Consider the following 27,043-nt stretch of genomic DNA (forward strand, 5'->3'; position numbering starts at 1 on the left):
CGGCCGGAGCACGCGGGGAGACGGAGGAGGCTGCAGCCCGGGGGCGGCTGCACAGCGGGGTGGGCGTCCAGGAAGACCCTGCCCACCCCGTCCCGCCAGCGCAGCCCCAACTCCAGGTCCCCGTCCCCCTGGCCAGGCCGGCGTCCTGGGGACGCGGGCACAGCCCTTCCCTGGGGATGTGAGCACCTTCCCCAGGGATGCAGGCACCTTCCCCGGAGACGTGAGCACCTTCCCCAGGGACACAGGCACGGCCCTTCCCTGGGGATGCGGGCACCTTCCCTGGCGATGTGAGCACCTTCCCTGGGGATGCGGGCACCTTCCCTGGGGATGCGGGCACCTTCCCTGGGGATGTGAGCACCTTCCCTGGGGATGCGGACACCTTCCCCGGGGATGTGAGCACCTTCCCTGGGGATGCGGACACCTTCCCCGGGGATGCGGGCACCTTCCCCAGGGACACAGGCACGGCCCTTCCCTGCGGATGCAGGCACCTTCCCCAGGGATGCGGGCACCTTCCCTGGGGATGTGAGCACCTTCCCCGGGGACACGGGCATGGCCCTTCCCTGGGGATGCGGGCACCTTCCCCAGAGACACAGGCACCTTCCTCGAGGATGCAGGCACCTTCCCCGAGGATGCAGGCACCTTCCCCGGAGACTCGGCACCGTCCCCGGAGATGCAGGCACGGCCCTTTGCCGGGCAGGCTCCCAGCCGGCCCCGTCTGGGTTTTTAGCAGCTCAGCAGATGCTTCCCCCAGGAACGGGCCCGGCTCTCCTGGGGCTCCTGCAGCCCCCGAGCCTCCGGCACCGGACGGGCATCGCTGGGCCCCAGCTGCGGTTGGACTCGACGACCTTAGCGGCCTTTCCCAACCAAAATGATTCTCTGACTCTAAGCTGCTGCCGTTCCCCGGCCGCTCCGGCCTCCAAAGTCTCCAGCATTTCCCTGGCACTGGGATTCTGCCCCAGCTGAGCCGTCCCTAAGCTCAACCGTCCCTGAGCATCGCCCCGCACCATCGCAGCACCCAGTTTATACCAAAAAAAAAAAAAAATGGGGTGTTTGCGCAGCCGGAGCGCTGTCGGAGCTGGCAAACAGCCCTGCGGTGGCTCGGCCCCACCAGCGCCGGTGGCTTTGGGTGCGGGGAGCAGAGCCAGGGCCGCCCGCCACGGACGCGGCCGAAGGCACCGGCGGCACCGGCGCGCAGCCGGCCGGGCCGTGCAGGCAGAGCGGTTTGGAGGCGGCCGTGCCTCCGCGGGCAGGGAGCGGGGCCAGCGCCGCAGCCCGGGGACACGGGGCGGTGGCAAACCCCAGGGCGAGCTCCCGCGGCGAAGTCGCACAGGCGTTTCACCCCGGTAAATCCCTCTCGTTTCTTGTTTGGTGGCAAATCGGCTGCAGGGTACAAGCCGAAAACCAGCTGGAGGTGACGGTGGGTTGCGGCGACGCGTGCCGGAGGGCCGGCGGCTCCGTGCGCTGCTGCGGCCTGCGCTGCCGGCCCCTGCGCCGGTGCGGGAGCTCGCGGCGCGACAGCCGCAGGGCCGCTCTTTGCCAGGGGACGAGAGCCGAGCGACAGAAACCTCTTTACTTTATTTCTGCTTTCTTTAACAGAGTTTGCAAAGGCCACCGAGCTCCCGGCCTCGCCGACAGCCGGGAGAGCCCGCGCAGCCCCGCGGCACCGCGTGGGCACCCCGCCCCGCGCCGGACCTGCTGCTCGCGGCGGTAACTCGCGGGGACGCAGGTGGAAACGTGCCGAAAGCAGCGGAGAAGGAGCCAGCCTCGTGCGGCGGGTGTCTCCCGGAGCTGGGGCACCCGGCCGCCGCGCTGCAGGGCGAGGGCAGCGCCCAGCCGGGCACGCAGCCGCCGAGCTGCTGGAGCCGGCTTCCCAGCGGATGAGCCGCGGGATCACGGCCAAGCGGGCGGGTTTGCTCCCCGGGATGCGAGGGGGAGGACGGGGATGAAGCCCGCGGGGCGTCAGCAGCCTCCCGCAGCGCCGCAGCTCCTGCCCGGGCTGCGCCCGCACCCCGGGGCTGCCGGCGTGGGAAAGGCGTGGGACGCGGTGGGCAGCCAGGCGGGACCGCCCGGGCGGCGGGGACGGGGAGCGGGCCGGCATGGAGCGGGGGGCTCGCCCCGCACGGGCCCCGGGGCGGCGTGGGCAGCGTGCCGCCCTCACCGCTCGCCGTCGCCCGTGACCCACCTGGCCGCAATGGCCGGGGAGGGCACGGCGGGGCGGATGGGCCTCAGGTCCCGCTTGGCCTCCTCCTCCTCCTCCTCCTCGCCATGAGCGGGGACGCAGAGCCCATGCGTCACGCTGCCGCCCCGTCTGATGGTCACGCCGGGGGCCAGCCGAGCGGAGGCCAGCATGGAGCCGAAGTGCCAGGGCACGGGGCTGGGGGGCTGCGGGGACCCCGGGGGCGGCGGCTGGGGCTGCGTCCCCCCCACGGTGAGCAGCCCCCGGGGCAACCGCGAGCTGCCCGGCTCCGGCCCCCGGCCGCGCCTGCGGCCGCCCTGGCGATGTGCCGGCAGCTTGGCCCCCGCGCCCGGCTCCGGCACCTCCACCTGGGGCCTGATCCAGCGCGGGGGCCGGCTGCCGGGGCCCAGCCTGGGGACCCCCAGGAGGGAGCCAGCCCCCTCTCCCTTCACCCCGGTGCTGCGCGGGGGCCTCCCTGCCCGGGTCGTGTCCAGGCTGGGGCAGGAGGGAGGCGGCGGCGGCCCACGGCTGCGGACCCCCGCCGCGCCGCTCCCCTCCGCATCCCCGTGGGATGACCGCGGCGGACGCCGTCGCTCCTCCGGCTGCTCCGGGAGTTCAGCCGGGCCTGGGGGCGAGCAGGGAGCCGGTGGCCCGGCCGGGCAGAGCGGGGCTGGCTGAGGCAGCGGGGGCCGGGCGCGGGGCGGTTTTCCGTCGGGGGGACGGGGAGCGGTGGCCGCCTCGTCCGGCAGCAGCTCCGGGCGGGACGGCGCTGGCACGGGCGGGATGGCGACGGCGGCGGTGGGGAGCTGGCCGGGGCAGCGGGGCTGCACGGGGGGAGCTCCGGCCTCGGCCGCCGCGGGGGGGTCCTGCCTTCCACGCTGGCACGGGGTCCGCGCCCCGGAGACCTGCCCAGGAGGGGACCTGGTGTGGGCCGGGGGTGCCGGGGTGCCCGATGGGGGCGATTCGGTGTCGGCGGCACTGCCACCCCCGGCCCAGGACAGCAGCGGGCACAGCCCCGGCCCCCTCGGCGCGTGGGAGCTGCTGCTCACCCACCGGAGCTGCCAGCTCGGCCCTCGGCACCGCCGGAGCCCGGAACCATCCCAGCAACAACCAAACCCCCCCCGGTGCAGCCCCCGCGAACACGGCAGCCCCTGCCCACGCGCGCTCCCCCCCTGCCCGCCTCGGCACGGACTCCCGGCTCCTCGGGGGGCGTTTGGGGGGCTCTGCCCTGCCAGGGGCCGTGCAGAAGCACCGGGAGGAACCCCCCCACCGGGCCCACGGGCTCAGCCGGTGGCCCATGGCCCCAGAGCAGCCCGGGCTCAGCTTCCCCATGGGGCTCAGCCCTTCCCCGTGGGGCTCAGCAATTCCCCGTGGGGCTCAGCCCTTCCCCATGGGGCTCAGCCCTTCCCCGTGGGGCTCAGCTTCTCTATGGGGCTCAGCACTTCCCCGTGGGGCTCAGCACTTCCCCGTGGGGCTCAGTTTCTCTGTGGGGCTCAGCCCTTCCCCGTGGGGCTCAGCCCTTCCCTGTGGGGCTCAGCTTCTCTATGGGGCTCAGCCCTTCCCCGTGGGGCTCAGTTTCCCTGTGGGGCTCAGCTTCTCTGTGGGGCTCAGCACTTCCCCGTGGGGCTCAGCTTCTCTATGGGGCTCAGCACTTCCCCGTGGGGCTCAGCACTTCCCTGTGGGGCTCAGCTTCTCTATGGGGCTCAGCCCTTCCCTGTGGGGCTCAGCCCTTCCCTGTGGGGCTCAGCTTCCCTGTGGGGCTCAGCCCTTCCCTGTGGGGCTCAGCCCTTCCCTGTGGGGCTCAGCTTCCCTGTGGGGCTCAGCCCTTCCCTGTGGGGCTCAGCTTCCCTGTGGGGCTCAGCCCTTCCCTGTGGGGCTCAGCCCTTCCCCGTGGGGCTCAGCACTTCCCTGTGGGGCTCAGCTTCTCTATGGGGTTCAGCCCTTCCCTGTGGGGCTCAGTTTCCCTGTGGGGCTCAGCTTCTCTATGGGGCTCAGCCCTTCCCCGTGGGGCTCAGCACTTCCCCGTGGGGCTCAGTTTCTCTGTGGGGCTCAGCCCTTCCCTGTGGGGCTCAGCTTCTCTATGGGCTCAGCCCTTCCCCGTGGGGCTCAGTTTCCCTGTGGGGCTCAGCTTCTCTGTGGGGCTCAGCCCTTCCCTGTGGGGCTCAGCACTTGCCCGTGGGGCTCAGCTTCTCTATGGGGCTCAGCCCTTCCCCGTGGGGCTCAGCACTTCCCTGTGGGGCTCAGCTTCTCTATGGGGCTCAGCCCTTCCCTGTGGGGCTCAGCACTTCCCTGTGGGCTCAGCTTCTCTATGGGGCTCAGCCCTTCCCTGTGGGGCTCAGTTTCCCTGTGGGGCTCAGCTTCTCTGTGGGGCTCAGCCCTTCCCCGTGGGGCTCAGCTTCTCTATGGGGCTCAGCCCTTCCCTGTGGGGCTCAGTTTCCCTGTGGGGCTCAGCCCTTCCCTGTGGGGCTCGCTGGCCCCAGCCCCACAGGCAGGGGAAGGGAAGAGCTCAGCTGCCTGGGGGCCATGGGGCGGGTCGGGGCCATGGGGCGCATTGGGGCAATGGGGAGAGTCGGGGCCATGGGGCGGGTCGGGGCACGCTGGGGCACATCTCACCTCTCCCAGGCACGGGGACAGACGGATGCGCAGGACAGGGACGGAGCCCTGCGCCCAGGAGTCCGTGGTGCGGGGCTGGGGCTCCTCGTCCTCCCGCCAGGCGCCGTCGGCCTCGGGGTCCGTCTCGCCCTCGTCCCGCGCCAGGAAGCGCCACTGGGCGATCTGCAGGATGGCGTCGCGCGCCTGGCCCACGGTGAAGGGCACGCGCTGCGGGCAGAGCCAGGCCTGAGCCCCCCGCCCCGGCGCGCCCGGGATCCCCCCCCCAACAGCGGGGATCCGGGCGCGCTCACCTCCCGCACCGCGTAGGCTTTGGAGCACTCGTCCATCGCGCGCTCCAAGAGCTCCGCGAGGACGTCGCCGGCGTCCCGGTCCGCTTGCTCAGCCGCGAGCAGGGAGAGCCATTCCGCCTCGGGCAGGCGCCCGGGGATGGCGTCGGCTCGGGCAGCGGCGACGGTGGGCGGCCGGGATTTCTCCCCGCGCGACTTGGCGGCGGCCGCCCGCTCCCGGGGGGTCATTTTCTGCGGAGAGACACGGCGGCCCTCGCAGCTCCCGCCTCCCCGCACGGCGCCCGGGCCACGCTGCGCCTGGGACGGGGGCGGCCCGGGGTCCCCCCCAGCCTGAGAGGGACCAGAGCCGGGACCCCCTGGCCCACGGCACGGGGGCCTCCGCTGCCCCGGGGCCCAGCGGCGACACCGGGAACGGGGGGACGGGGGGACGGGGGGAGCCTCTGTGCCCCGTCCCGCGGCGCCTCTGACGCGGCGTCCTGGCACCCGCCGCGGCACCCCCCGTGTGCCCCAGCTCATCCCAGTACACCCCAATGCACCCCGGCATGCCCCAGTACAGCCCAGCACATCCCAGTACACCCCAATGCACCCCGGCATGCCCCAGTACAGCCCAGCTCATCCCAGTACACCCCAATGCACCCCGGCACGCCCCAGTACAGCCCAGCTCATCCCAGTACACCCCAATGCACCCCGGCACGCCCCAGTACAGCCCAGCTCATCCCAGTACACCCCAGCATGCCCCAGTACAGCCCAGCACATCCCAGTACACCCCAATGCACCCCGGCATGCCCCAGTACAGCCCAGCTCATCCCAGTACACCCCAATGCACCCCGGCATGCCCCAGTACAGCCCAGCTCATCCCAGTACACCCCAATGCACCCCGGCACGCCCCAGTACACCCCAGCTCATCCCAGTACACCCCAGCATGCCCCAGTACACCCCAGCTCATCCCAGTACACCCCAGCATGCCCCAGTACAGCCCAGCACATCCCAGTACACCCCAATGCACCCCGGCACGCCCCAGTACAGCCCAGCACATCCCAGTACACCCCAGCATGCCCCAGTACAGCCCAGCACATCCCAGTACACCCCAATGCACCCCGGCACGCCCCAGTACAGCCCAGCTCATCCCAGTACACCCCAGCATGCCCCAGTACACCCCAGCTCATCCCAGTACACCCCGGCATGCCCCAGTACACCCCAGCACATCCCAGTACACCCCAATGCACCCCGGCACGCCCCAGTACAGCCCAGCACATCCCAGTACACCCCAGCATGCCCCAGTACAGCCCAGCACATCCCAGTACACCCCAATGCACCCCGGCACGCCCCAGTACAGCCCAGCTCATCCCAGTACACCCCAGCATGCCCCAGTACACCCCAGCTCATCCCAGTACACCCCGGCATGCCCCAGTACACCCCAGCACATCCCAGTACACCCCAATGCACCCTGGCACGCCCCAGTACAGCCCAGCTCATCCCAGTACACCCCAGCATGCCCCAGTACAGCCCAGCACATCCCAGTACACCCCAATGCACCCCGGCACGCCCCAGTACAGCCCAGCTCATCCCAGTACACCCCAGCATGCCCCAGTACACCCCAGCACATCCCAGTACACCCCAGCATGCCCCAGTACACCCCAGCACATCCCAGTACACCCCAATGCACCCCGGCACGCCCCAGTACAGCCCAGCTCATCCCAGTACACCCCAGCATGCCCCAGTACACCCCAGCACATCCCAGTACACCCCAATGCACCCCGGCACGCCCCAGTACAGCCCAGCTCATCCCAGTACACCCCAGCATGCCCCAGTACACCCCAGCACAGCCCAGTACACCCCAGCACATCCCAGTACACCCCAATGCACCCCGGCACACCCCAGTACAGCCCAGCTCATCCCAGTACACCCCCAGCACACCCCCAGCATGTCCCAGCACACCCCAGTACACCCCAGTACACCCCAGTACACCCCCAGTACACCCCCAGTACACCCCAGCATGTCCCAGCACACCCCAGTACACCCCCAGTACACCCCCAGCATGTCCCAGCACACCCCAGTACACCCCAGTACACCCCCAGTACACCCCCAGTACACCCCAGCATGTCCCAGCACGTCCCAGCACACCCCAGCACGTCCCAGTACACCCCAGTACACCCCAGCACGTCCCAGTACACCCCAGCATGTCCCAGCACATCCCAGCACACCCCAGTACACCCCCAGCACATCCCAGTACACCCCAGCATGTCCCAGCACACCCCAGTACACCCCAGTACACCCCAGTACACCCCAGTACACCCCCAGTACACCCCAGCATGTCCAGCACGTCCCAGCACGTCCCAGCACGTCCCAGTACACCCCAGTACACCCCAGCACGTCCCAGTACACCCCAGTACACCCCCGTACCGCCGCGGGGCGGAGGCGTCCCGGTCTCCACGGCAACGGCGGCCCCGCCCCCGGCGCCCGGCGCGCGGTGACGCCACCGCTGCGCGCCGCCCCTTGCGTCATCACGCGGCGCCGCCGTCTCCATGGCTGCGGCCGGCGGCGGGTGAGCGGGGGGGCCCGGGGGGGCCCTGGGGAGACCGGGGGGGCCCTGGGGAGACCGGGGGGGCCCTGGGAGGACTGGGGGGGGCCTGGGGAGATCGGGGGGGACCTGGGGGGACCGGGAGGGGGTCTGGGGAGACCGGAGGTGACCTGGGGAGGCCGGGAGGGCCCGGGGAAGACCGGGGCGGGCGGACCTGGGGAGACCGGGGGAGGTCCGGGGAGGACCTGGAGGGACCGGCGGGGTCTTGGGAGACCGGGGGGGGCCCCGGGGAGACCGGGAGGCCCTGGGGAGATCGGGGGGACCTGGGGAGGACCTGGGGAGACCGGGGGGGGGCCTGGGGAGATCGGGGGGGGGCCTGGGGAGATCGGGGGGGACCTGGGGAGATCGGGGGGGACCTGGGGGGACCGGGGGGGCCTGGGGAGACCGGGGGGGACCTGGGGAGGACCGGGGGGGACCTGGGGAGATCGGGGGGGACCTGGGGAGACCGGGGGGGGGTCTGGGGAGATCGGGGGGGCCCGGGGGCTCCGGGGAGACCGGAGGTGACCTGGGGAGACCGGGAGGGGCCCGGGGAAGACCGGGGCGGGCGGACCTGGGGAGACCGGGGGAGGTCCGGGGAGGACCTGGAGGGACCGGGGGGGGGTCTGGGGAGGACCTGGAGGGACCGGGGGGGGCCCAGGGAGACCGGGGGGGGCCCCGGGGGAGACCGGGAGGCCCTGGGGAGATCGGGGAGACCTGGGGAGGACCTGGGGAGACCGGGGGGGGGGGTGTCTGGGGAGACCGGGGGGCCCCGGGGAGACCGCGGGGGCCTGGGGGCAGCGTGGGGTGTCCCGGGCGGGTGGAACCCGGGGGTGGGGGACGGCGGGGGGAGGGCCTGGTGGGGGTCAACCCGGGGGCGAGGGGGGGCCTGGCAGCATTTGGGGAGGGCGGCGGGAGGCCGGGGGCGGTGCGCGGCCGATGTCCCCGGAGCTGCCGTGGCCCCCCCCGGAGCTGCGGCGTCCCCCCCGCAGGATGTACCGCAAGGAGAAGAGCATCCCGCTGCGGAGCGGCAGCGCGGCCCTGTACAACAACCTCAGCGTGCTGCGCCTGCCCGGCCGGCAGCCCGCCCGCTTCAGCGCCGTGCACGGCCCCAGCCTCAGCCTGCTCAGCGCCGCCAACGACGGCCTGGGCTTCTCCCACCGGCAGCTGCAGGCCAAGGAGGGCGGGATGGCCGTCAGCACCTCCCTCCTCACCCAGGTGAAGGCTGCGGGGCTGCCGGGGTGCCCGCACCCCTTCCCGGGCCTCCTCCGCGCTGGGCCGCGCGCCCACGGAGAGCAAGCGGGCCGGCTCGCCGGCTGCTGCCTTCTGGTCGCCAGCCTTCCGGCAGGCCCGACACCGGGCGGGCTGTGGCGCGCCGCAGCTGCTTAGGCAGCTCCGCTCCCCCTCACGGGAAGCGGGTTCCGAACCCCGGCCCTGCTGCCTCCAAAGTGGAGCTGGAGCAGCCTCCAAAACCGTGAACCGGCTCGCTGCGCGACTGCGGAGGAGGCGGCGGGGCGGGGCAGCTGCACGGAGCGCGGGCGCTGGGTGGAAGGAGCGTGGCGCTGCCGGCGGCTTCACCGTGGCCGGTGGGAGCGGGGCGGGGGGAGCGCAGCGTGACGAGGGGCGCCCGGGGTTTTGCCGGGACGTCGTCTCTCCATCTTTGCTTTCGCTTTCTGTGCCCCGACGAGGACGGCGCCCGCCTCGGCGGGGTGCGGCGGCCTTAGCAGGGGGCTGTGCTTTAATGCCAGCCTGCTCGCTCCCGGGCGGATGGGACCCACCGAGCAAAGGCCCAAAGGGGCCGAATGCCGAGCGCGGGGAGGGGACAGCGGCGCTACGGAGGGGGAGGGAGGGCCTTCCCAGCCGAGCGCACGTGGCTGTAGAGGCGCCGGGACAGAAGCAGGAGCCCGCAGTGTGCTGGTTACGGGGAGGGGGGAGAGGGAAGGAGCCTCCTGAGAAGGTTTGTGAGAGCGCGGAGAGGTCCCCGAGGACGGTAGGGATCTGCATCCTGTAACGCGTGAGAGGAGCCAGGAGCGCGGGCGACCGCCGCCTGTCCCTCCCCGGGGAGGTGGGGAGGGCTTTCGCCCCGTCTTCCCCCGCCCTGGTCTCCTGCTGAGCCTGCTTTCCTCCCAGGCTGCGTGGTGCGTCCTGCCATCGCGGGTCCTGCTGGTGCTGACCTCGCAGAAAGGGATCCAGGTGAGGCGGTTTTCCACGGAAGGTGAGAAGCAAAGTCACGATGCCAGGAGGGTGAGCTCGCTGTGCGGACGGCTGGGCTCCTGGGGGCACGGGGGAACCTTCTAGAAGTCCTGCTGCGTGCCCAGAGAGCTGTCGCTCTCTCTTGGAGACCTCCCGGGGCAGCGGTTGAGCCTGAAGCTGTAAGAGAAACTTTCCCCACCCTCTTGGGCCTCACCCCGTGGCTTTCTCTCCCCAGATGTACGAGGCCGATGGCTCCATCATGGTTTATTGGCACGCGCTGGACGTCACGGAGCATTCTCCAGGTAAATCCCGCGGTAGGAGCGCAGCGAGGAGCCCCCCGGCCCCTCTGCCCGCTCTCCTTCCCCGGATGTGCGCGATTCCTGTAGCGCAGCCCGGTCCCTCCCGGCCTAGAGACCCCCAGCAGCCCTGCTCCTGGACCCGGTTAGCATCGAGCCAGGACAGTCCTACGCAGAAGGGTCTGGAAAAGGTCATAGCGTCACCCTGACCCCTTGATCCTGGCTCGACGGGGACCTGGGGGGGCTGCGAAGGGGTTCGGAAGGGACCCGGCGTGGCAGCTATGGGCCTAGCCCAAAGACGAAACTCGAACGGGTGCCCTGGTGCCTCACGCCGCTGCGCTGCTCTCCCCGGCTCCTTGGGAGCCGCCGCGGGTCCTGACCAGCTCTCGGTTCCCTTCCAGCGCAAGCAGTGTTTGCTCGAGGGATCGCTGCAGCCGGCGGACGCTTCATCTGCGTGGGTGAGCCAAGCCCGGGGGTTTGGGGAAGGAGGAGGAGGAGGGAGGGTGGCATCGCTGGGGCCCCGGGACGGCATGGCGACGCGGGGGTCAGCCGAAGGGGCTGGCGCTGCGCCGCGGCTCTCGCGGGCAGCCGCCCCGTGCCAAACGGAGGGGCAGGTCTGCGAGGAGCAGCCCCACGTAGGCAGCGGGTTTCGGCGGGGAGCGAGGAGCCCGGCTGCAGGCACAGCCAGAGCTGGGGGCTCGCTGCCGGGACAGAGTGGGCCGAGCCCCCGCTGATGGCTCCTCCGTCCCGCCCGCAGGGACGTCCTCTGGGCTGGTGCTGGTGTTTGACATCCCCCCCAAAGGGACGAACATCGCCGTGAGCGAGGTCCTGGAGCAGCACCGCGACGCCATCACCGACATCGCGGCGGAGCTGGGCCGGGCTCCGGTACGTGTGGGGTCAGCGTCGCTGGAAGCCGGTGGGGTCCCTGGCGCCGAGGGGGGTGGTGGGGACTCCGGACGGCTCCTCGGCCGGCTCGGGGACAGCTCGCAGGTGCCGGCTCTGGGAGCTGAGCCCATCCCGAGGTGCAGCCCCTCACCCTGGGAGCCGGTGCTCCCCGTCGCCAGCCCGATCCCCGCTGCGGGCGAGGTCTGGGGAGGCTGCGAGGTGGCGGAGCTGCCCCCGCGCTGACCGCTCTCCACGGCGCAGGACAGCGGGCGGCTCTGCCGTCCCTCCCTTCACCAGGGACGTTGGCTTTTGTGGCTGTCCCTGCACGGGGGGAATCCCCCCGTCAGGGTGGGTACGGCTCGGGGAGGAGGTGGCTTGGGATGGGCGCTTCCCCGCTCCTGGGAGCCGTCCTGCCGTGGCTTGGTGTGGTGTCCTGAGCTAAGGCAGACTGAAGTCACAGAATCGTAGAATGGAATCGTTGAGGTTGGAAAAGACCTTTAAGATCATGACTTGGCAGCGTTAGGTCGATGGTTGGACTGGATGATCTTAAAGGTCTTTTCCAACCTACATGATTCGATGATTCTATGATCACCCAGTCCAACCATCGACCTGACACTGCCAACTCCACCACTAAACCCATTAAGGGGAGAGCAGCAATTTTGTGTTTCCTGGCTTGGTGGCTGGATTATTTTTAATGTAAGTAAAAACCAGGAATCGCTAAGGTTGGAAAGGCCCTCTAAGATCATCAGCCCAACATCAACCCAACACCCCCATGCCCACTAAACCATGTCCCCCAGTGCCACCTCTGCCCGTTTGTTGAACCCCTCCAGGGCTGGGGACTCCCCCACCTCTCTGGGCAGCCTGCTCCAATGTTTGAACGTGGTTCAAATGTAGTTTAAAACACCGCGCTCGTACGCTGTGGTATTTCAGGGCTGTTCCCTTTGCTGCCCGGGCAGCTGGGAGCAGCCACCCCATCAGTTATCCCACTCTCCCCGTTTCTGTCGGCGTTCAGCCGGTCTCTGCCTTCTCAGCACCTGGGGCTCCACGTTCCTCAGCTGACTGAATCTCGGCCCTGGTCGCCCCGGCTCTGGGAACACAAACGCTGAAGCAGAGAGGGGCAACAAAGATGGTGAGGGAGCTGATCCCCCTGCACGCGGCATGGCTGCGGGAGCCGGCTCGTTGCCGGCCCAGAGCATCCCATGACCCGTCGGGATGAAGGCCGGAGCACAGGGGAGCTGTTGAAGCTAAAGGCCAGCTGCGGTACAAGAGCGAATGAGCAAAACTGGCCACGAAACGCTAAAATTAACGCTCCCGCCCTTAGAGCGGGGAGCTACTACAGCAGTCCCTGAGAGGAGGGCACAGGACGCGTCGTGCCCGTGTCTCCGGAGCCGTCCCGGCGTGCTGGCTGCCGGTGCAGGACTCTGCTTCTCCCCAAGGCAGGGACGAGGCGCCGAGGGCAGAGCCGTGCCGGTGCGCGGGCTGAAGGGGCGAGCCTCTCCCCGGCGCCGGTGCAGGCCGATAACCCACCCGAGCTGCCGGTGCCGGTGACCTTGCCCGTGGCGGGTGAGAGAGCTTTGGGTTAGTGTGGACTTGGCAATGTAGGTTGATGGTTGGACTGGGTGATCTTAGAGGGCTTTTCCAACCTAAACAATGCTGTGATTCTATGATTCACCCGATTACGGAGCCCGGGACCGGGATGGGGCTTGCTTCAATTCAGCTCGCTCCGGTCGACGTCTCTGCAGACGCGCTAATTGGCTGCTTCGTCACTGGCTGCCTCCTTCCTAACGAGGATGCTTTCTCATACTTTCCCTAATTGGTTGCATTTAACAGTCTCTGCGTTCGGGACTCCCCCGAACAATTAATTGCTTCGAACTGGTTCCCAATTAGCCCAATTACGGAGCTGGTTTACGTGAAAGCTGTTCCGTCATTGCTCCGTCTGCGTCTCTCGGACTTTGCGCTGTGTTCGTTAAAGCCTTTCTAGCGACGGGAGACGGGGCCCGGCGTGCGAAATCCCAGGTGCCCGTCGGGTGAAGAGCGTCGAGGCTCGGCGCGGAGGGAGGGGATGCGGTAATTCTTCCTAGAGATTTATCCCGTGTGTAATTAGCGTTGTCAAACACGAACATGTTTGGACTGCAACACCCGCGCGCGATCCCGGCCAAGCCTCGCTTGCTCACGGAACGCGTCAGCAGTTTCTGCGAGCTGTTAAACTTTAAGCTCGTCCTGCCGCAGGCTCTGGCTTTGCCTTGCAGCAACCGTAGCGGCGCAGGTGACCGGGGCAGCGAGAACCTTCTGCCCGGCGTGAGTCAGCTCCTCGCTGCCGGTGGCAGAGCTGGCTGCCCCGCGAGCGGTGCCGGGGCGGGGGCTGACCTGCCTCTGCTTTGCAGGACGGGGCTGGCGACCTGGTGACCGCTGATGACGCTGGGACCCTCTGCGTCTGGAGCACGGGAGAGGAATTCGCCCTGCTCGGCAAAATCCCAGCCTGTGGGTAAGCCCGAGGGGCGGAGGGAGCGACGCAGCGGGGGTCCCGTCGGTGGGGGGTGTTGGACGTCCCTGGCCGGACCGCGGCGGCGTCTCGCGAGGGGTGGGAGGGCGGCAGGAGGGGGGCAGCCAGCACCAGCCCCCAGCGCGGGGGTCTGCGGCCGGGAGGGGAGAAGGTGAGACGTGCCCCTGCGCCCAGCTGCACCTGCTCCTCCGTGAAGCTGTGGAACGGGATCGTGGCTGCCGGCTACGGAAACGGGCAGATTCGGCTGTACGAGGCGGCAACGGGCCTCCTGCGCGCCGAGGTCAACGCTCACGCTCGATGGATCTACGCCCTGGACCTGGCGCCGCAGACGGGAAAGGTACGGCTGGTGGCGACCGGGCACCTCGGCCTGCGTGCCGCATCCCGCCCCGGCATCCCGTCCCGGCATCCCGCTGTCCTGGAGCGTGGCAGCCTGCGGACGGCCACGCCGGGGCTGCTCCCTTGCCCCGGCACACGGCACTGCCGCCCTCCGTGGCTTCCCTCTGGCCTCCCGGTCCCCACGGCCTCCGTCCCACTCCCTTTGCAGCTGCTGTCGGGCGCAGAGGACTCCTTCGTTCACGTCTGGAAGCTCAGCAGGAACCCGGACACCGATGACGTCGAGGTGAGCCTGGGGCGAGCACGCGGCGCTCGGAGCCATCGCTGCCCCGTCGGCCGCGGCGCAGGGGCTGCTCTGTCCCACGGCCCCCGGTGAGGCACCGCGGCCACGGAGAGGGGCTGGCGGCTCGGTGGAAACCCTCCCGGCCCCGGTCAGAGCTGCCGCGGCGCGGCACAGCTCTCCTCCTTCCTCCTGCCGCGTCCCCGGGCTCGTCCTGGCCAGGCGGAGGCACCAGCCAGGAAGGCTGCGCCGTCTGACCGGGCTGTGGTTCTCGTGCCAATAAAATGGCAAGCTCGAGCCACGGCCCGCCGGCCCGGCCACGCGCCCACCGTCCCCGCCGTCCTGTTGCCCCGCAGTAACGCCTCCGCAGGCGGGCAGGGACCCTGGGCAGGGTTTCTGGCTGCGGCGGGTGGTACTGGCGTCGTAACGCCGTTCCGGCTCCTCTCCCCGCTGCAGATCGAGCACTGCCACGCCGAGTGTGTGACCGACACCCAGGTCTGCGGCGCCCGCTTCTGCGACCCCGAGGGAAACTCCTTCGCCGTCACCGGCTACGACCTGAGCGAGATCTTCCGCTACGGCCGGGCGTAGGCCGCGAGCTGCGGGGTCTGCCCAGGCCGGCGCCGGGCTACCCCGGCACCGCGGTTGGCACCCAGGCACCGTAAGCAACGCGGGAGGGGGGGGGGTTCAGCACAGAGCCCCCAATTCTGCTCCGTGGGCGCCCGGGCAGCGGCGGCACAGAGCTGTGCCCCCGGCGGGGTGGGAATTTGCGCGAAGGTGGAGCCGAGCCGGGATCACCTCGCTCCCCACGCAAACCCGCGCAGGGAACGCGGGCTTGGAGCCGCTCTGGCTACCGAGAGCCGATCCCTGGGCCCCGGAGGCAGCGGGGCTGGGAGCAGAACCGGCTCCGCTCTTTTCCCAGCGGCAGCTGTGGGTGCAGACGGGAGAGGATCCAGGGCAAACCTGCGCTACACGCTGCTCCGGCCGGGAGAGCCTGGGGAGCTGCTCCCAGCCGCCGCGACGCCTCATGGGTGCAGCACCCGCGGGGCCGCCCTTCCCCACGGCGGCGGCGGCGAGGAGGAGGAGGAGGAGGAGGGGAGCCTCCCCGGGGGGACGCGGGGGGTGCCCGTGGGGCCTCGCATCCCCACGGCCGCCGGCCAGATGTGCGGGGCCACAGCTGGGCTGGAAGAGGCAGAGGCAGCTGCACCGGGACGCCCCAGGGACAGCCAGCGCTGTCGCCCCGCTCCGTCCCCCCCCTAATTCTCGCCCTGCGCCCCCCAAAGTGGCTTTGACGCGACCTCCTGCCCAGCCTGCGCTTCCCCCCCCCCCCCCCCCCCCGCAGCATTTGGCCCCATCCCTGGGGGCTGCCCTGCCCCAGCCCCCCCGGTTCCGCTCCCCGGGACGGGCCCTGCGAGGGGGCACCTCTGCGACCCCCCAGCCCCTCCTGCCACGCTGGGGCGAGGGCTGGGGGGGCTCCCGCTCCCCCCTGTGCTGCCCAACCCCAAGCGATGGGGCACAGCCCCCCCCCAAATACACCCCACCGAGGCGCTGCACCCCCTCAGGTTGGGGGGCAGCCCCCCTCATGCGCCCTCTCCCCCCCAGCTATGGGTCAGGACCCCCACATTTGTGTTCCCCACCCGCCATGTGCTGCGTGTGTCCCCCCCACCCATGATAAATGCGCCTGAATGAAGCCCCCCCGTGTCGCTGCGTCCTGCGGGGGGGTCGCGGGGCCGGGTGGGCGATGGCTGAGCGCCGGGGGGGGGGGGGGGGGGGGGGGAGCGCAGAGTCGGGCCCCGTTACAAAATGCTTTATTAAAGGTTAAAACAGCCGATGCTGCGCGGCGCTGCGGGGGTACAAAAACGTGTAAAAAGGGTTGTGCGGTTCAGCCGGGGGGGGGGTGGGTGGGACCCCCGCCCCAGGGACGCTGCCCCCCCGCCCCAGGGACGCAGCCGTGGGCCCGCAGGGACGCGTCCAAGGCACAGAGATGATCTTGGGGGGGCTGGGGGGGTAAGGGGGGGGCCGGGCCGCCCTCCCCCCCCGGCGCTGGAGCAGCTGCAGCCGCACGAGCGCCCGGGGACCCCCGCGCCCACCCCGCCCCGCGCCCCGCTCACAGCTTGGCCCCCCGCCTCCGCCGCGGCGGGGGGGGGTACAGCACCAGAAAGCCCTGCCCGGGGGAGCCCCCCGGCACGGGGTGGGGGAGCCCCCCGGGAGGAGGAGGAGGCCGGCAGAGCCCCCCCCACCCTGCCCACCCCCACCCCACAATACTGCTCGGTCAGAGGTAGCACCAGCGTTGGCCGGAGCGGAGGCGGGGGGGGGCCCGGCCGGCCTGGCACGGTTCGGCACCGCCAACCCCGCTCCCGCGCCGGCGAAAGGCACGGCGGGGGCCGCGGCCTGTAAACAGCCGGGGCCGGCGGGGCGTAAACGGGCAGCGGCCGGGGGGCACAGCAGCCCTGGGCGAGGAGAGGGGGGGCCCAGCGCACAGCCCCCCCCCCCCCAGCCCCTCCGTGCCCCCCGGCTCAGGAGACGTGGGGCGAGGGTCGCCAGAAGCACCACTTGCTGCGGGTGTGCTGCTTGCGCTGCAGCTGCTCCTCCCGCTCCCGCTCCTTCTTGGAGCGCAGGTACAGGTCTTCCTCCTTCAGGTACCACACCGGCGGCCAGCGGTGCCGCTCGAAATGCGCCTGGTTCTCTGCACGGGGTGGGGAACGGCACCGGCGCGTCAAAAGAGCGCGGCACGGGACCCTCGCCCCCGCGCCCCCCCGCGCCCCCGCGCCGCACCTGGGGACATGAACTTCATCTCCCGGGGGAAGCGGCGGCAGACGCTGTTGTAGTTGGTGCAGATGTAGTGCAGGCACCACGCGGCCAGCTGCCGGGCGTTGTGGAACTGCGGGCAGAGCCGGTGAGCGCGGCGGGCAGCTGCCCACCACCGCGGCCCCCCCCCCCCGCCGCCAAAAGCCGCAGGGCTCGCCCCGCCGCGTACCTGCGTCATCTCCAGGTAGATGATGACCTGCTCGTCGATCTCCACCCGCTGCATGAAGGCTCGCAGCAGCTCGTCCACGGCGTACTGCTCTGGGGGGGGGGTGAGAGCGGGGGGCTGTCGGCACCGGGGACGCGCGCCCCGGCAGCCAGGCCGTGCCGCGGGGCTAAGCCGGGCTCGTCCGGCTCTTGCGTAAAGCCCGCGTTAACGGCGCGCTGGGGACACATCGATCGGCCGTCCCCGCCGCGCCGTGATCGTATCGGCGGGCGACGTCAAGAGCGGGCAGCGGGGCCGGGGGCAGCCGGGGCTCACCGGTGAGCGCCTGCAGCCGGGGCAGGCAGAGGCGGTTGGTGAGGATGAGGAGCTCCATCGCGTCCAGGTCGGGTGTGGGGGTGAAGACGCCGGTGTAGAGGAAGTCGAGGACGGCGCGCAGGCAGGCGCAGTTGGTGCCGGGCAGGGAGACCTGTGGGATCGGGCGTCTCGCAGAGCCGGCAGCGGGGCAGGCTCACCGGGAAGGACGGCGCCGGCGCTGCCAAGAGCCGCCCGTCCTCCCCGCAGCCCCTCACCTCGGCGGCGTAGCTCTCCCGGAAAGCCCCCCGGAACATGGCCATCATCCAGTCGCAGCCAGCGATGAGCAGGGGCTTGTGCGCCGGCACGGCCCCGTCGTCCACGCGGAAAACCACGTCTGGGACGGCAAGGGGATGGCTTCAGCGCGGCGACGGCCGCGGCCGGCCCGGGGACGCGGCCCCCCCCCCCCCCCGGCACCTCCCGCAGCCCCCCCGCCCCCGCCGTGGCTGACCCCGGCACCGCCACGGGGAAGGGACGAGGGCGCCGGGACCCCAAACCGCAGCGGCGGAGGGAGGGGGATGTGGGCGGCCGGGAGCCCCGGCTCCGTGCAGGGCGCCGCGGGAGCCGGGACGCCCGGCCGGAGGGGAAGGAGCCCCGGGCAGGGACCCGACCCCCAGCCCGCCCCGGGCAGGGACCCCCGCTACCTGCGAAGACCCCCTTCCCCAGGCACTCCTTGATGCGGTTGGCACGGCGGACGTGGAAGGCCTTGGTGATCTCCTGGTTCATGAAGCTCTCCTTGTTGAGGACGTTGGCCACCATCATGCGCAGGTCGAAGACCTCCAGCAGCTCGGCGATGGTGGCCACCTGCATCAGGTCGCCGCGGGCCTGGTCCAGCCGCCCGGTGTAGAGGTACTCCAGCACGGCGCGGAAGGGCTCCGCCTGCACCCGCCGGTCCATGCACACCACCGCCATCCGCTTCTCCCGCCCCGCCACCGGGTCCGCCACCAGCTCCCAGCGCACGCTGACGAAGCCGCGGCCCCAAGCCGACAGGTCCCGGGTGCCGCCGCCGCCGGGCACCGCCCCGTCCCCCGCCGCCGGCCGCAGGGCGTCGTCGCTCTGCGAAGTCCGCAGCGGGGCCCGTGCCCCCTCGGCCAGGGCCCCCCGCTCCCCGTCCAGGCTCTTGGTGCGGGCGGCCGGCTCCTTGGCCCCCTCCCGCGGCTCCTCCAGGGTGAAGAGGTCGTAGAACTTGGAGCAGGAGGTGGCCAGGTAGACGCGGTGGGCGAAGACCCGCTGGCCGCCCTGCAGCTGGAAGACGACGTCGGCGCAGAGCGGGGTGCAGAAGAGGGCGGCGGGGCCCCAGCTGCGGCTGGCGGGGGGGTCGGGGACCTGGATGACGGGCGGCGGGGGCTTGGGGGGCAGGAAGGGGGCCTGCAGCAGCGGCCGCTGCATCTTCTTCAGGTGGGACTTCCAGAACTGCAGGTGCCGGCGGGAGATGAGGGCGGCCCGGATGGCGTTGTCGAAGACGTCCTTGATGCCGAACTGGGCCACCACGCTGGTCTCGTAGTAGGGGACCCCCAGCTCCTTGGCCACCTCGTGGCCCCGCTCGGGGGGCAGGATGTCCGTGGGCTTGATGGGCCTGGGGCAGGGGGGACGGGGGACAGAGCGGGGGGGCCGCGTCACCGCGCGTGCGGAGGGGGCCCCCTCCCCATCCGGCCGCCCCCTCCCCCCCCCCCCCTCCTCACTTGGCCAAGGGGCGGCGGGCCCGGTTGACGGCCTCCAGGTCGGCGTAGCGCAGGTCCAGCTGGCACCCCCACCAGCACGATGGGGGTCCGGGGGCAGAAGTGCTTGATCTCGGGGTACCACATCGTCTTCACGTGGCGCAGGGAGTTGGGGTTCGCCAGCGAGAAGCAGAGCACCACCACGTCCGACCTGCGGCCGGGAGGAAGAGGAGGAGGAGGAGGGTGAGAGCAGCTGACCTGCTGCCACCCTGCATCCCTGGGCCACCCGCACCCCGCTTTTGCTCGGGGAGCAGCACGGGGGTCCCCGTCCAGGGACGCCCGCCCCGCCCCGGGACCCCGCAGCAGCGTAGGGCACCCGGCGCCGGGTCACCGCGTCGGGCCGAGCCGAGGGCTCGGGTACGGCGGCAGGGCTGGCACGGCGCCGGGGCAGCGGCCGAACGCGAGCGGGTGCAAGGAGACGCCGGCGGCCGGGCAAGCGCCGGAGCGGGTGCCAGCCCTGCCCGGCCACCCCGAGCCCCTTTCCCTGCGCCCGCTGCCGGTGCCGTCCCGGGGGAGCAAGGTGCCGGGGGACGCGCCGGGGGTGCCAGCAGCGCCCAGGTCGCCGCAGCCCCCCGGGGCCTTATAAGGCGGCCGGGAGCAGCCACGTGGCCCCAGACCTGGTTTGTTTTTAGTCTGCGCCTCGCCGAGACGTGACCAGGAGCCGCGCTTGGAGCCGGGCCCGCGTCGGGGACCAAGATAGAAGCCACCGGCCGCCTCCCGCGGGCCCCCGGCCAGCACGGTGGCAGCCGCCCGCTCACCCACCGGCGATGCCGGCCCCGGCCAGGACCCGGCACCCACCGGCCGGCGGGGATGGAGGCGGCAGCCCCGGCAGCGCCGAGCACCTCGGGCAGCCCCCCCACATCCCACCGGACCCCCCCGGGCCCACCCCAGCCCTGGGCAGCGCGGAGGAGAGATTAGAGGCTGCCGAGCCGTGCCGAGCCGTGCCGGGCGGCGATAAGAGCCCGGCCGTGCCAGCAGCCAGCGGGGAGGGGGTGTTTACAGCCCGGCGAGCGTGGGGGGCCGGGGGGGCCGGTGACCGCTCGGCCGCGGCCCGGGGGCTTCTCCCGCTGCCGGGCCAGCACCCCCGAGGGCAGGGCCCCGGCCCTGGGGGGTCCCCCACCCCCTGCTCGGCCGAAAGAGCCCCCGGCTCTGCCCCATGGCGCGGGGGGCTCGGTGCCGGCCGGGATGGGACCCCCCACCCAGGCTCCGTGCCCTCCGGGGCAGCCCCGGCGCGGGCGGGTACCGGCGCCGGGGGCTGTCGGGGTGCGCAGCCCGAGCCGTGGGGCACCGAAAGCAGCCCCCGCCTGGGGAGGTGGGGACGCTCCCGGCCCCCCCGAGGGTTTGGGGGGGGGGGGGGCCAGAGGGGATCTCTGGGTGCTGGCAGGGGCCCAAGGGGCCCCTTCGGCTCCACGTCCCCTGGGGTGGGCAGGGTCGGGGAGTTGGGGTGCTGGTGGGGGGGTCGGGGTGCCGGTGGGGGGGTTCGGGGTGATGGTGGGGGGGCTTGGGGTGCCGGTGGGGGGGTTCGGGGTGATGGTGGGGGGGCTTGGGGTGATGGTGGGGGTGTCGGGGTGCCGGTGGGGGGCTGGGGTGCCGGTGGGGGGGCTTGGGGTGCCGGTGGGGGGGTTCGGGGTGATGGTGGGGGGGCTTGGGGTGATGGTGGGGGTGTCGGGGTGCCGGTGGGGGGCTGGGGTGCCGGTGGGGGGGCTTGGGGTGCCGGTGGGGGGGTTCGGGGTGATGGTGGGGGGGCTTGGGGTGATGGTGGGGGGGTTCGGGGTGATGGTGGGGGTGTCGGGGTGCCGGTGGGGGGCTGGGGTGATGGTGGGGGGGCTTGGGGTGATGGTGGGGGGGTCAGGGTGCCGGTGGGGGGGTTGGGGTGATGGTGGGGGGGGTCGGGGTGCTGGTGGGGGGGCTTGGGGTGCCGGTGGGGGGGGTTCGGGGTGATGGTGGGGGTGGGTCAGGGTGCTGGTGGGGGGCTGGGGTGCCAGTGGCAGGTCAGGGTGCTGCTGGGGGAGTTGGGGTGATGGTGGGGGGGTCGGGGTGCCGGTAGCAGTTCAGGGTGCTGGGGGGGGTGGTTTGGGGTGCTGGTGGGGGAGTTGGGGTGATGGTGGCAGGGTCAGGGTGCCAGTGGGGGGCTTGGGGTGATGGGGGGGTGGTTTGGGGTGATGGTGGCAGGGTCAGGGTGCCGGTGGGGGGCTCGGGGTGCCGGTAGCAGCTCAGGGTGCTGGGGGGGGGGGGCTTGGGGTGCCGGGGTCCCACCTGCCGTAGGCGAAGCGCCGGTCCTTGTGGTGGTCTCCGAAGGTGTCCCAGAGGCGCAGGGAGACGCTGACCTCGTCCACCACATCCCGGGAACGCTCCAGCACCTGCCCGCATGGGGGGGGGTGCTGCGTCATGGCCACGGTCCCCGGGACCCCCGGGATCCCCCGGCACCCCCTGGCACCCACCGCACCCCCTGGGACCCCCGGCACCCCCTGCAACCCTGGGACCCCCGGCACCCCCCGGCACCCCCACACCACCCGCAGCCCCTGAGACCCCCGGCACCCCCTGGGACCTCCCGGGACCCCCCGCACCCCTCGGCCCCCCCGGGTCCCCTGGCACCCCCCGCAGCCCCGGACCCCCGGGACCCCCCCCCGCCCCCCCCGGCACCCCCTGCACCCCTGGGACCCCCCGCACCCCCGGGACCGCCAGCACCCCCGCACCCCCGGTCTCCCCCGAACCCCCTGCAACCCTGGGACCCCCTGCAGCCCCGCACCGCCTGGACCCCCGGCACCCCCCGCCCCCCCGTCCCCCGGGACCTCCAGCACCCCCGCCCCCCCGGGACCCCTGGACCCTCGGCACCCCCGGTGCCCTCCGCACCCCGGCACCCCCCGCAACCCCCCCCCCCGGCACCCCGGGACTCCCGGTCCCCCCCACAGCCCCGCACCCCCCGGGACCCCCCGGACCCCCGGCACCCCTGCACACCCTGCAGCCCCCGCACCCCCAGTACTCCCGGTCCCCCCCCGCAGCCCCGCACCCCCCGGACCCCCGGCACCCCCCGGACCCCCTGCACACCCCGCACCCGGGCACCCCCAGGACCCCCCCGCACCCCCCGGTACTCCCGGTCCCCCCCACAGCCCCGCACCCCCGGGACCCCCCGGACCCCCGGCACCCCTGCACACCCCACAGCCCCCGCACCCCCGCCCCCCCGGTACTCCCGGTCCCCCCTACAGCCCCCGCACCCCCCCGGACCCCCTGCACCCCCCGCAGCCCCCTGCACCCCCCCGCACCCCCGGTACTCCCGGTCCCCCCCACAGCCCCGCACCCCCCGGACCCCCTGCACACCCCACAGCCCCCCGCACCCCCCCCGCACCCCCGGTACTCCCGGTCCCCCCTACAGCCCCGCACCCCCCGGACCCCCTGCACCCCCCTGCACCCCCCGCACCCCCGGTACTCCCGGTCCCCCCACAGCCCCGCACCCCCCGGACCCCCTGCACACCCCACAGCCCCCGCACCCCCCCGCACCCCCGGTACTCCCGGTCCCCCCCACAGCCCCGCACCCCCCGGACCCCCTGCACCCCCCTGCACCCCCCCGCACCCCCGGTACTCCCGGTCCCCCCACAGCCCCGCACCCCCCGGACCCCCTGCACACCCCACAGCCCCCGCCCCCCCCGCACCCCCGGTACTCCCGGTCCCCCCTACAGCCCCGCACCCCCCGGACCCCCTGCACCCCCCTGCACCCCCCCGCACCCCCGGTACTCCCGGTCCCCCCACAGCCCCGCACCCCCCGGACCCCCTGCACACCCCACAGCCCCCGCACCCCCGCCCCCCCGGTACTCCCGGTCCCCCCCCGCACCCCCGCACCCCCCGCACCCCCTGCACCCCCCCGCACCCCCGGTACTCCCGGTCCCCCCCACAGCCCCGCACCCCCCGCACCCCCTGCACACCCCACAGCCCCCGCACCCCCGCCCCCCCCGGTACTCCCGGTCCCCCCCCGCACCCCCGCACCCCCCGCACCCCCCACAGCCCCCGCCCCCCCGCCCCCCGCCCGCACCTCCTGGCACACGCGGTACTGGTCGATGGCCCAGACGGTGGGGACGTGCGTGGCCAGCAGCTGGTACTGGCTGAGCGTGGCGTTGCAGGCGCGGGCGCAGATCAGCCGCGTCTTGCCCACCGCGTTGTCGCCCACCACCACGCACTTGATGGTCTCGACGTTGGGGCGCTCGTAGTCCACGTCCGGCTCCATGGGGAGCCCCGGGCCGCGGCCCCGCTCGGAGCGGCCGCGCTCAGCGCCGCCCCCCGCCCATGCCCGGGCCCGCTAACCCCGCCCGCCCCGCCCCGCCGCCAATCCGCGCCCGCCCCGCCCCGCCCGCCCCGCCCCCCGAGCCCCGCCCCCCCCGCCCCGCCAATCCGCGCCCGCCCCGCCCCGACGCGCCCCGCCCGCGCGCGGACAAAGGAGCGCCGCCAGGGGGCGCCGCGCCCACGTGACCGACGCCGCCCCCCCCCCCCCCCCCCCCCCTCCGCGCGCGGGTGAGCCCCCTCGGGGAGGGAGGGGCCCGGTGGGTGCGCCCCGCCCCCACCCCGCCACGCCCCGCCCCCCCCGGCGGCACCGGGGGCACCGGCGGCGACAGCGGCGACAGCAGCGACAGCAGCGACAGGAGCAACAGCAGTGACAGGAGTGACAGCAGTGACAGCAGTGACAGCAGTGACAGGAGTGACAGCAGCGACAGCAGCGACACCAGCGACAGCAGTGACACCAGTGACAGCAGCGACAGCAGCGACAGCAGTGACAGGAGCGACAGGAGTGACAGCAGCAACAGCAGTGACAGGAGTGACAGCAGTGACGGCAGCGACAGCAGCGACAGCAGTGACAGGAGTGACAGCAGCGACAGCAGCAACAGCAGCGACAGCAGTGACACCAGTGACAGCAGCGACAGCAGCGACAGCAGTGACAGGAGTGACAGCAGCGACAGCAGCGACAGCAGTGACACCAGTGACAGCAGCGACAGCGGCGACAGCAGTGACAGGAGTGACAGCAGCAACAGCAGCAACAGCGGCAACAGCAACGACAGCGGCAACAGCAGTGACACCAGTGACAGCAGCGACAGCAGTGACAGCAAGGACAGCAGCGACAGCAGTGACAGCAGTGACAGCAGCGACAGCACCAGCGACAGCAGCAACAGGAGCAACAGCAGTGACAGGAGTGACAGCAGCGATAGCAGCAACAACGGCAACAGCAACGACAGCGGCGACAGCAGTGACACCAGTGACAGCAGCGACAGCAGCGACAGCAGTGACAGCAAGGACAGCAGCGACAGCAGTGACAGCAGTGACAGCAGCGACAGCACCAGCGACAGCAGCGACAGGAGCAACAGCAGTGACACCAGTGACAGCAGCGACAGCAGCGACAGCAGTGACAGCAAGGACAGCAGCGACAGCAGTGACAGCAGTGACACCAGCGACAGCACCAGTGACAGCAGTGACAGGAGCAACAGCAGTGACAGGAGTGACAGCAGCAACAGCAGTGACAGCGGCGACAGCGGCGACAGCAGCGACAGCAGTGACAGCAGTGACAGGAGAGACAGCGGCAACAGCAGTGACACCAGCGACAGCAGTGACACCAGTGACAGCAGCAACAGCAGCGACAGCAGCAACAGCAGCGATACCAGCGACAGCAGCAACAGCAGTGACAGGAGCAACAGCAGCGACAGCAGTGACAGCAGTGACAGCAGTGACAGGAGAGACAGGAGCGACAGCAGTGACACCACCGGCAGCACCGGGCACACCAGTGACACCAGTGACAGGAGCAACACCGGTGACACCAGCAGCAGCAGTGACAGCAGCAACACCGGCGGCACCGAGGTCACCAGCAACACCAGTGAGAGGAGCGACACCGGTGACAGCAGTGACAGCGGTGACACCAGCAACAGCAGTGACAGCAGCGACACCGGCGGCACCGAGGTCACCAGCAACAGGAGCGACGCTGGCAACAGCAGTGACACCAGCAACAGCGGTGACAGCAGCGACACTGGTGACACCAGCGGCAGCAGCACCAGCACCACTGAGCACACCAGTGACACCAGTGATAAGAGCGACACCGGTGACACCAGCGGCAGCAGCACCAGCACCACTGAGCACACCAGTGACACCAGTGATAAGAGCGACACCGGTGACACCAGCAACAGCAGTGACACCAGCGGCAGCAGTGACACCAGCGGCAGCAGCACTGGGGGCACCAGCGACAGGAGCGACACCGGTGACAGCGGTGACAGCAGTGACACCAGCGGCAGCGGCAGCACCGGGGACACCAGTGACACCAGCAGCAGCAGTGACACCAGAGACGGCGGTGACACCAGCCATACCAACACCACCAATGACAGCAGCGACAGCAGTGACACCGGTGACACCAGCGGCCCCGGCACGCGTGAGGGGAACCGGTGACACCCGAGGACACCGGTACCGCCGCCAGCCCCCGGCGCAGACCCCCGGGACCCCCGGGGAGGGTGCCAGGGTGGGCACAGGCCTCGGGCAGGGGCCCACGGAGGGTCGATGGCCGCGGTGGGCCGGTGGCCATGGAGGGTCGGTGGCCGCAGCCGTTGGGTGGCCTTGCCGGGGCAACGTGGGCGCTCACCCCGGGCTGGGGACCCCCCCCCAGCCCCGAGGCCCCGTTTCCAGCCGCCGCGAATATTTTCCCTCTCTGGGGCTTTGGGGTTTGGAGGCCGCGGTGACCAAATAAGGGAACGGGCCGAGCGCGGCTCCGCCGGGACGGGGCAGCCGGCGCCCGACCGGGGACGGGGGACGGGGGGGACCGGATCCCCCCCCCCCACGCCGGCCCCAGCCCCGGCTGAGCATCCTGCACCCCGGTTTGCCCGGCCCGCAGGGTGCCAGTGCGGGACCCCTGTGTACAGCACCCGCATCCCGGTGCGGGACCCTGCTCAGCACCCATGTCTTGCACCCATGTCTCGATTTGGGACCCTGCTCAGCACCCATGTCCCGGTGCAGGACCCTGCTCAGCACCCGCATCCCGGTGCGGGACCCTGCTCAGCACCCATGTCTCGCACCCATGTCTCGATTTGGGACCCTGCCCAGCACCCACATCCCGGTGCAGGACCCTGCCCAGCACCCCCGTCCCAGTGTGGGACCCTGTGCCCAGCACCCATGTTGCAGCATGAGACCCTGCCCTGCACCCATGTCTCGATTTGGGACCCTGCCCAGCACCCACATCCCTATGCAGGACCCTGTGCCCAGCACCCACATCCCGGTGCAGGACCCTGCTCTGCACCCATGTCCCGGTGCAGGACCCTGCCCCGCACCCCTGTCCTGGTGCAGGACCCTGCTCAGCACCCACATCCCGGTGTGGGGCTCTGTGCTCAGCACCCATGTCTCAATTTGGGACCCTGCCCCGCACCCCTGTCCCGGTGCAGGACCCTGTGCTCAGCACCCATGTCTCGATTTGGGACCCTGCCCCGCACCCACATCCCGGTGTGGGACCCCGCCCCGCACCCCTGTCCCGTTCCGGGACCCTGCCCCGCACCCATGTCTCGATTTGGGACCCCGCCCCGCACCCCCGTCCCGGTACAGGACCCTGCCCCGCACCCCTGTCCCGTTCCGGGACCCTGCCCCGCACCCATGTCTCGATTTGGGACCCCGCCCCGCACCCCCGTCCCGGTACAGGACCCTGCCCCGCACCCCTGTCCCGTTCCGGGACCCTGCCCCGCACCCCTGTCTCGATTTGGGACCCCGCCCGCGCCCCCGCCCCGGGCGCCCCTCGCTCCCCGCCGCCCCGGTGGCTCCGTGCCCGGCCCCGCCCCCGCCCGCCCGCCCGGCGCCGCCGCCCCCCCCTCCCCCCCCCGCCCGGGGCCGCCCGTGGGCAGCGGGGCCGGGGCGGGGCTGCGGGCGGCGCGCGCGGG

The 27,043-nt window shown here is 72.1% G+C and overlaps 3 protein-coding genes across 3 annotated transcripts; 1 reads left to right on the forward strand and 2 right to left on the reverse strand.

Annotated features, from left to right (window-relative positions):
• The first annotated feature begins 2,747 nt into the window (after window positions 1-2,747).
• On the forward strand, window positions 2,748-14,711 carry WDR54 (WD repeat domain 54). The gene is made up of 10 exons (XM_075709532.1): window positions 2,748-2,794; window positions 8,626-8,851; window positions 9,764-9,826; window positions 10,062-10,128; window positions 10,524-10,580; window positions 10,880-11,007; window positions 13,392-13,492; window positions 13,685-13,847; window positions 14,055-14,129; window positions 14,580-14,711. Exons 1-10 carry the CDS (start codon window positions 2,748-2,750, stop codon window positions 14,709-14,711), a joined length of 1,059 nt encoding a protein of 352 aa, XP_075565647.1.
• C4H2orf81 (chromosome 4 C2orf81 homolog) lies at window positions 4,683-5,304 on the reverse strand. Its single transcript, XM_075709378.1, has 3 exons — window positions 5,080-5,304; window positions 4,813-4,996; window positions 4,683-4,690 (listed from the first exon to the last, which is right to left on the reverse strand). The coding sequence occupies exons 1-3, from the start codon at window positions 5,302-5,304 to the stop codon at window positions 4,683-4,685; spliced, it is 417 nt and encodes a 138-aa protein (XP_075565493.1).
• A 1,911-nt stretch (window positions 14,712-16,622) lies between the features above and the next one.
• LOC142593417 (rho-related BTB domain-containing protein 2-like) lies at window positions 16,623-23,379 on the reverse strand. Its single transcript, XM_075709166.1, is given in 10 exon segments — window positions 16,623-16,806; window positions 16,896-17,001; window positions 17,098-17,186; window positions 17,407-17,557; window positions 17,661-17,779; window positions 18,087-19,018; window positions 19,125-19,192; window positions 19,194-19,311; window positions 21,417-21,520; window positions 23,188-23,379. Coding segments are annotated over 10 exon segments (2,049 nt in total). The 3' UTR covers window positions 16,623-16,636.
• Between the last annotated feature and the right edge of the window lie 3,664 nt (window positions 23,380-27,043).

This window comes from Pelecanus crispus, chromosome 4 (genome assembly GCF_030463565.1).
Source record: "Pelecanus crispus isolate bPelCri1 chromosome 4, bPelCri1.pri, whole genome shotgun sequence".
Classification (NCBI taxonomy): Eukaryota; Metazoa; Chordata; class Aves; order Pelecaniformes; family Pelecanidae; genus Pelecanus; species Pelecanus crispus.

Excerpts from the sequence above, each read along its gene's own strand:
- WDR54 (XM_075709532.1), top strand. The coding sequence starts at position 2,748 with ATGACCGCGGCGGACGCCGTCGCTCCTCCGGCTGCTCCGGGAGTTCA. Across the intron at positions 10,581-10,879 it reads CGGACGCTTCATCTGCGTGG|GGACGTCCTCTGGGCTGGTG; the intron begins GTGAGCCAAGCC and ends TCCCGCCCGCAG. Across the intron at positions 11,008-13,391 it reads CGGAGCTGGGCCGGGCTCCG|GACGGGGCTGGCGACCTGGT; the intron begins GTACGTGTGGGG and ends TCTGCTTTGCAG.
- C4H2orf81 (XM_075709378.1), bottom strand. The coding sequence starts at position 5,304 with ATGACCCCCCGGGAGCGGGCGGCCGCCGCCAAGTCGCGCGGGGAGAAA. Across the intron at positions 4,997-5,079 it reads AAGCCTACGCGGTGCGGGAG|CGCGTGCCCTTCACCGTGGG; the intron begins GTGAGCGCGCCC and ends CTCTGCCCGCAG.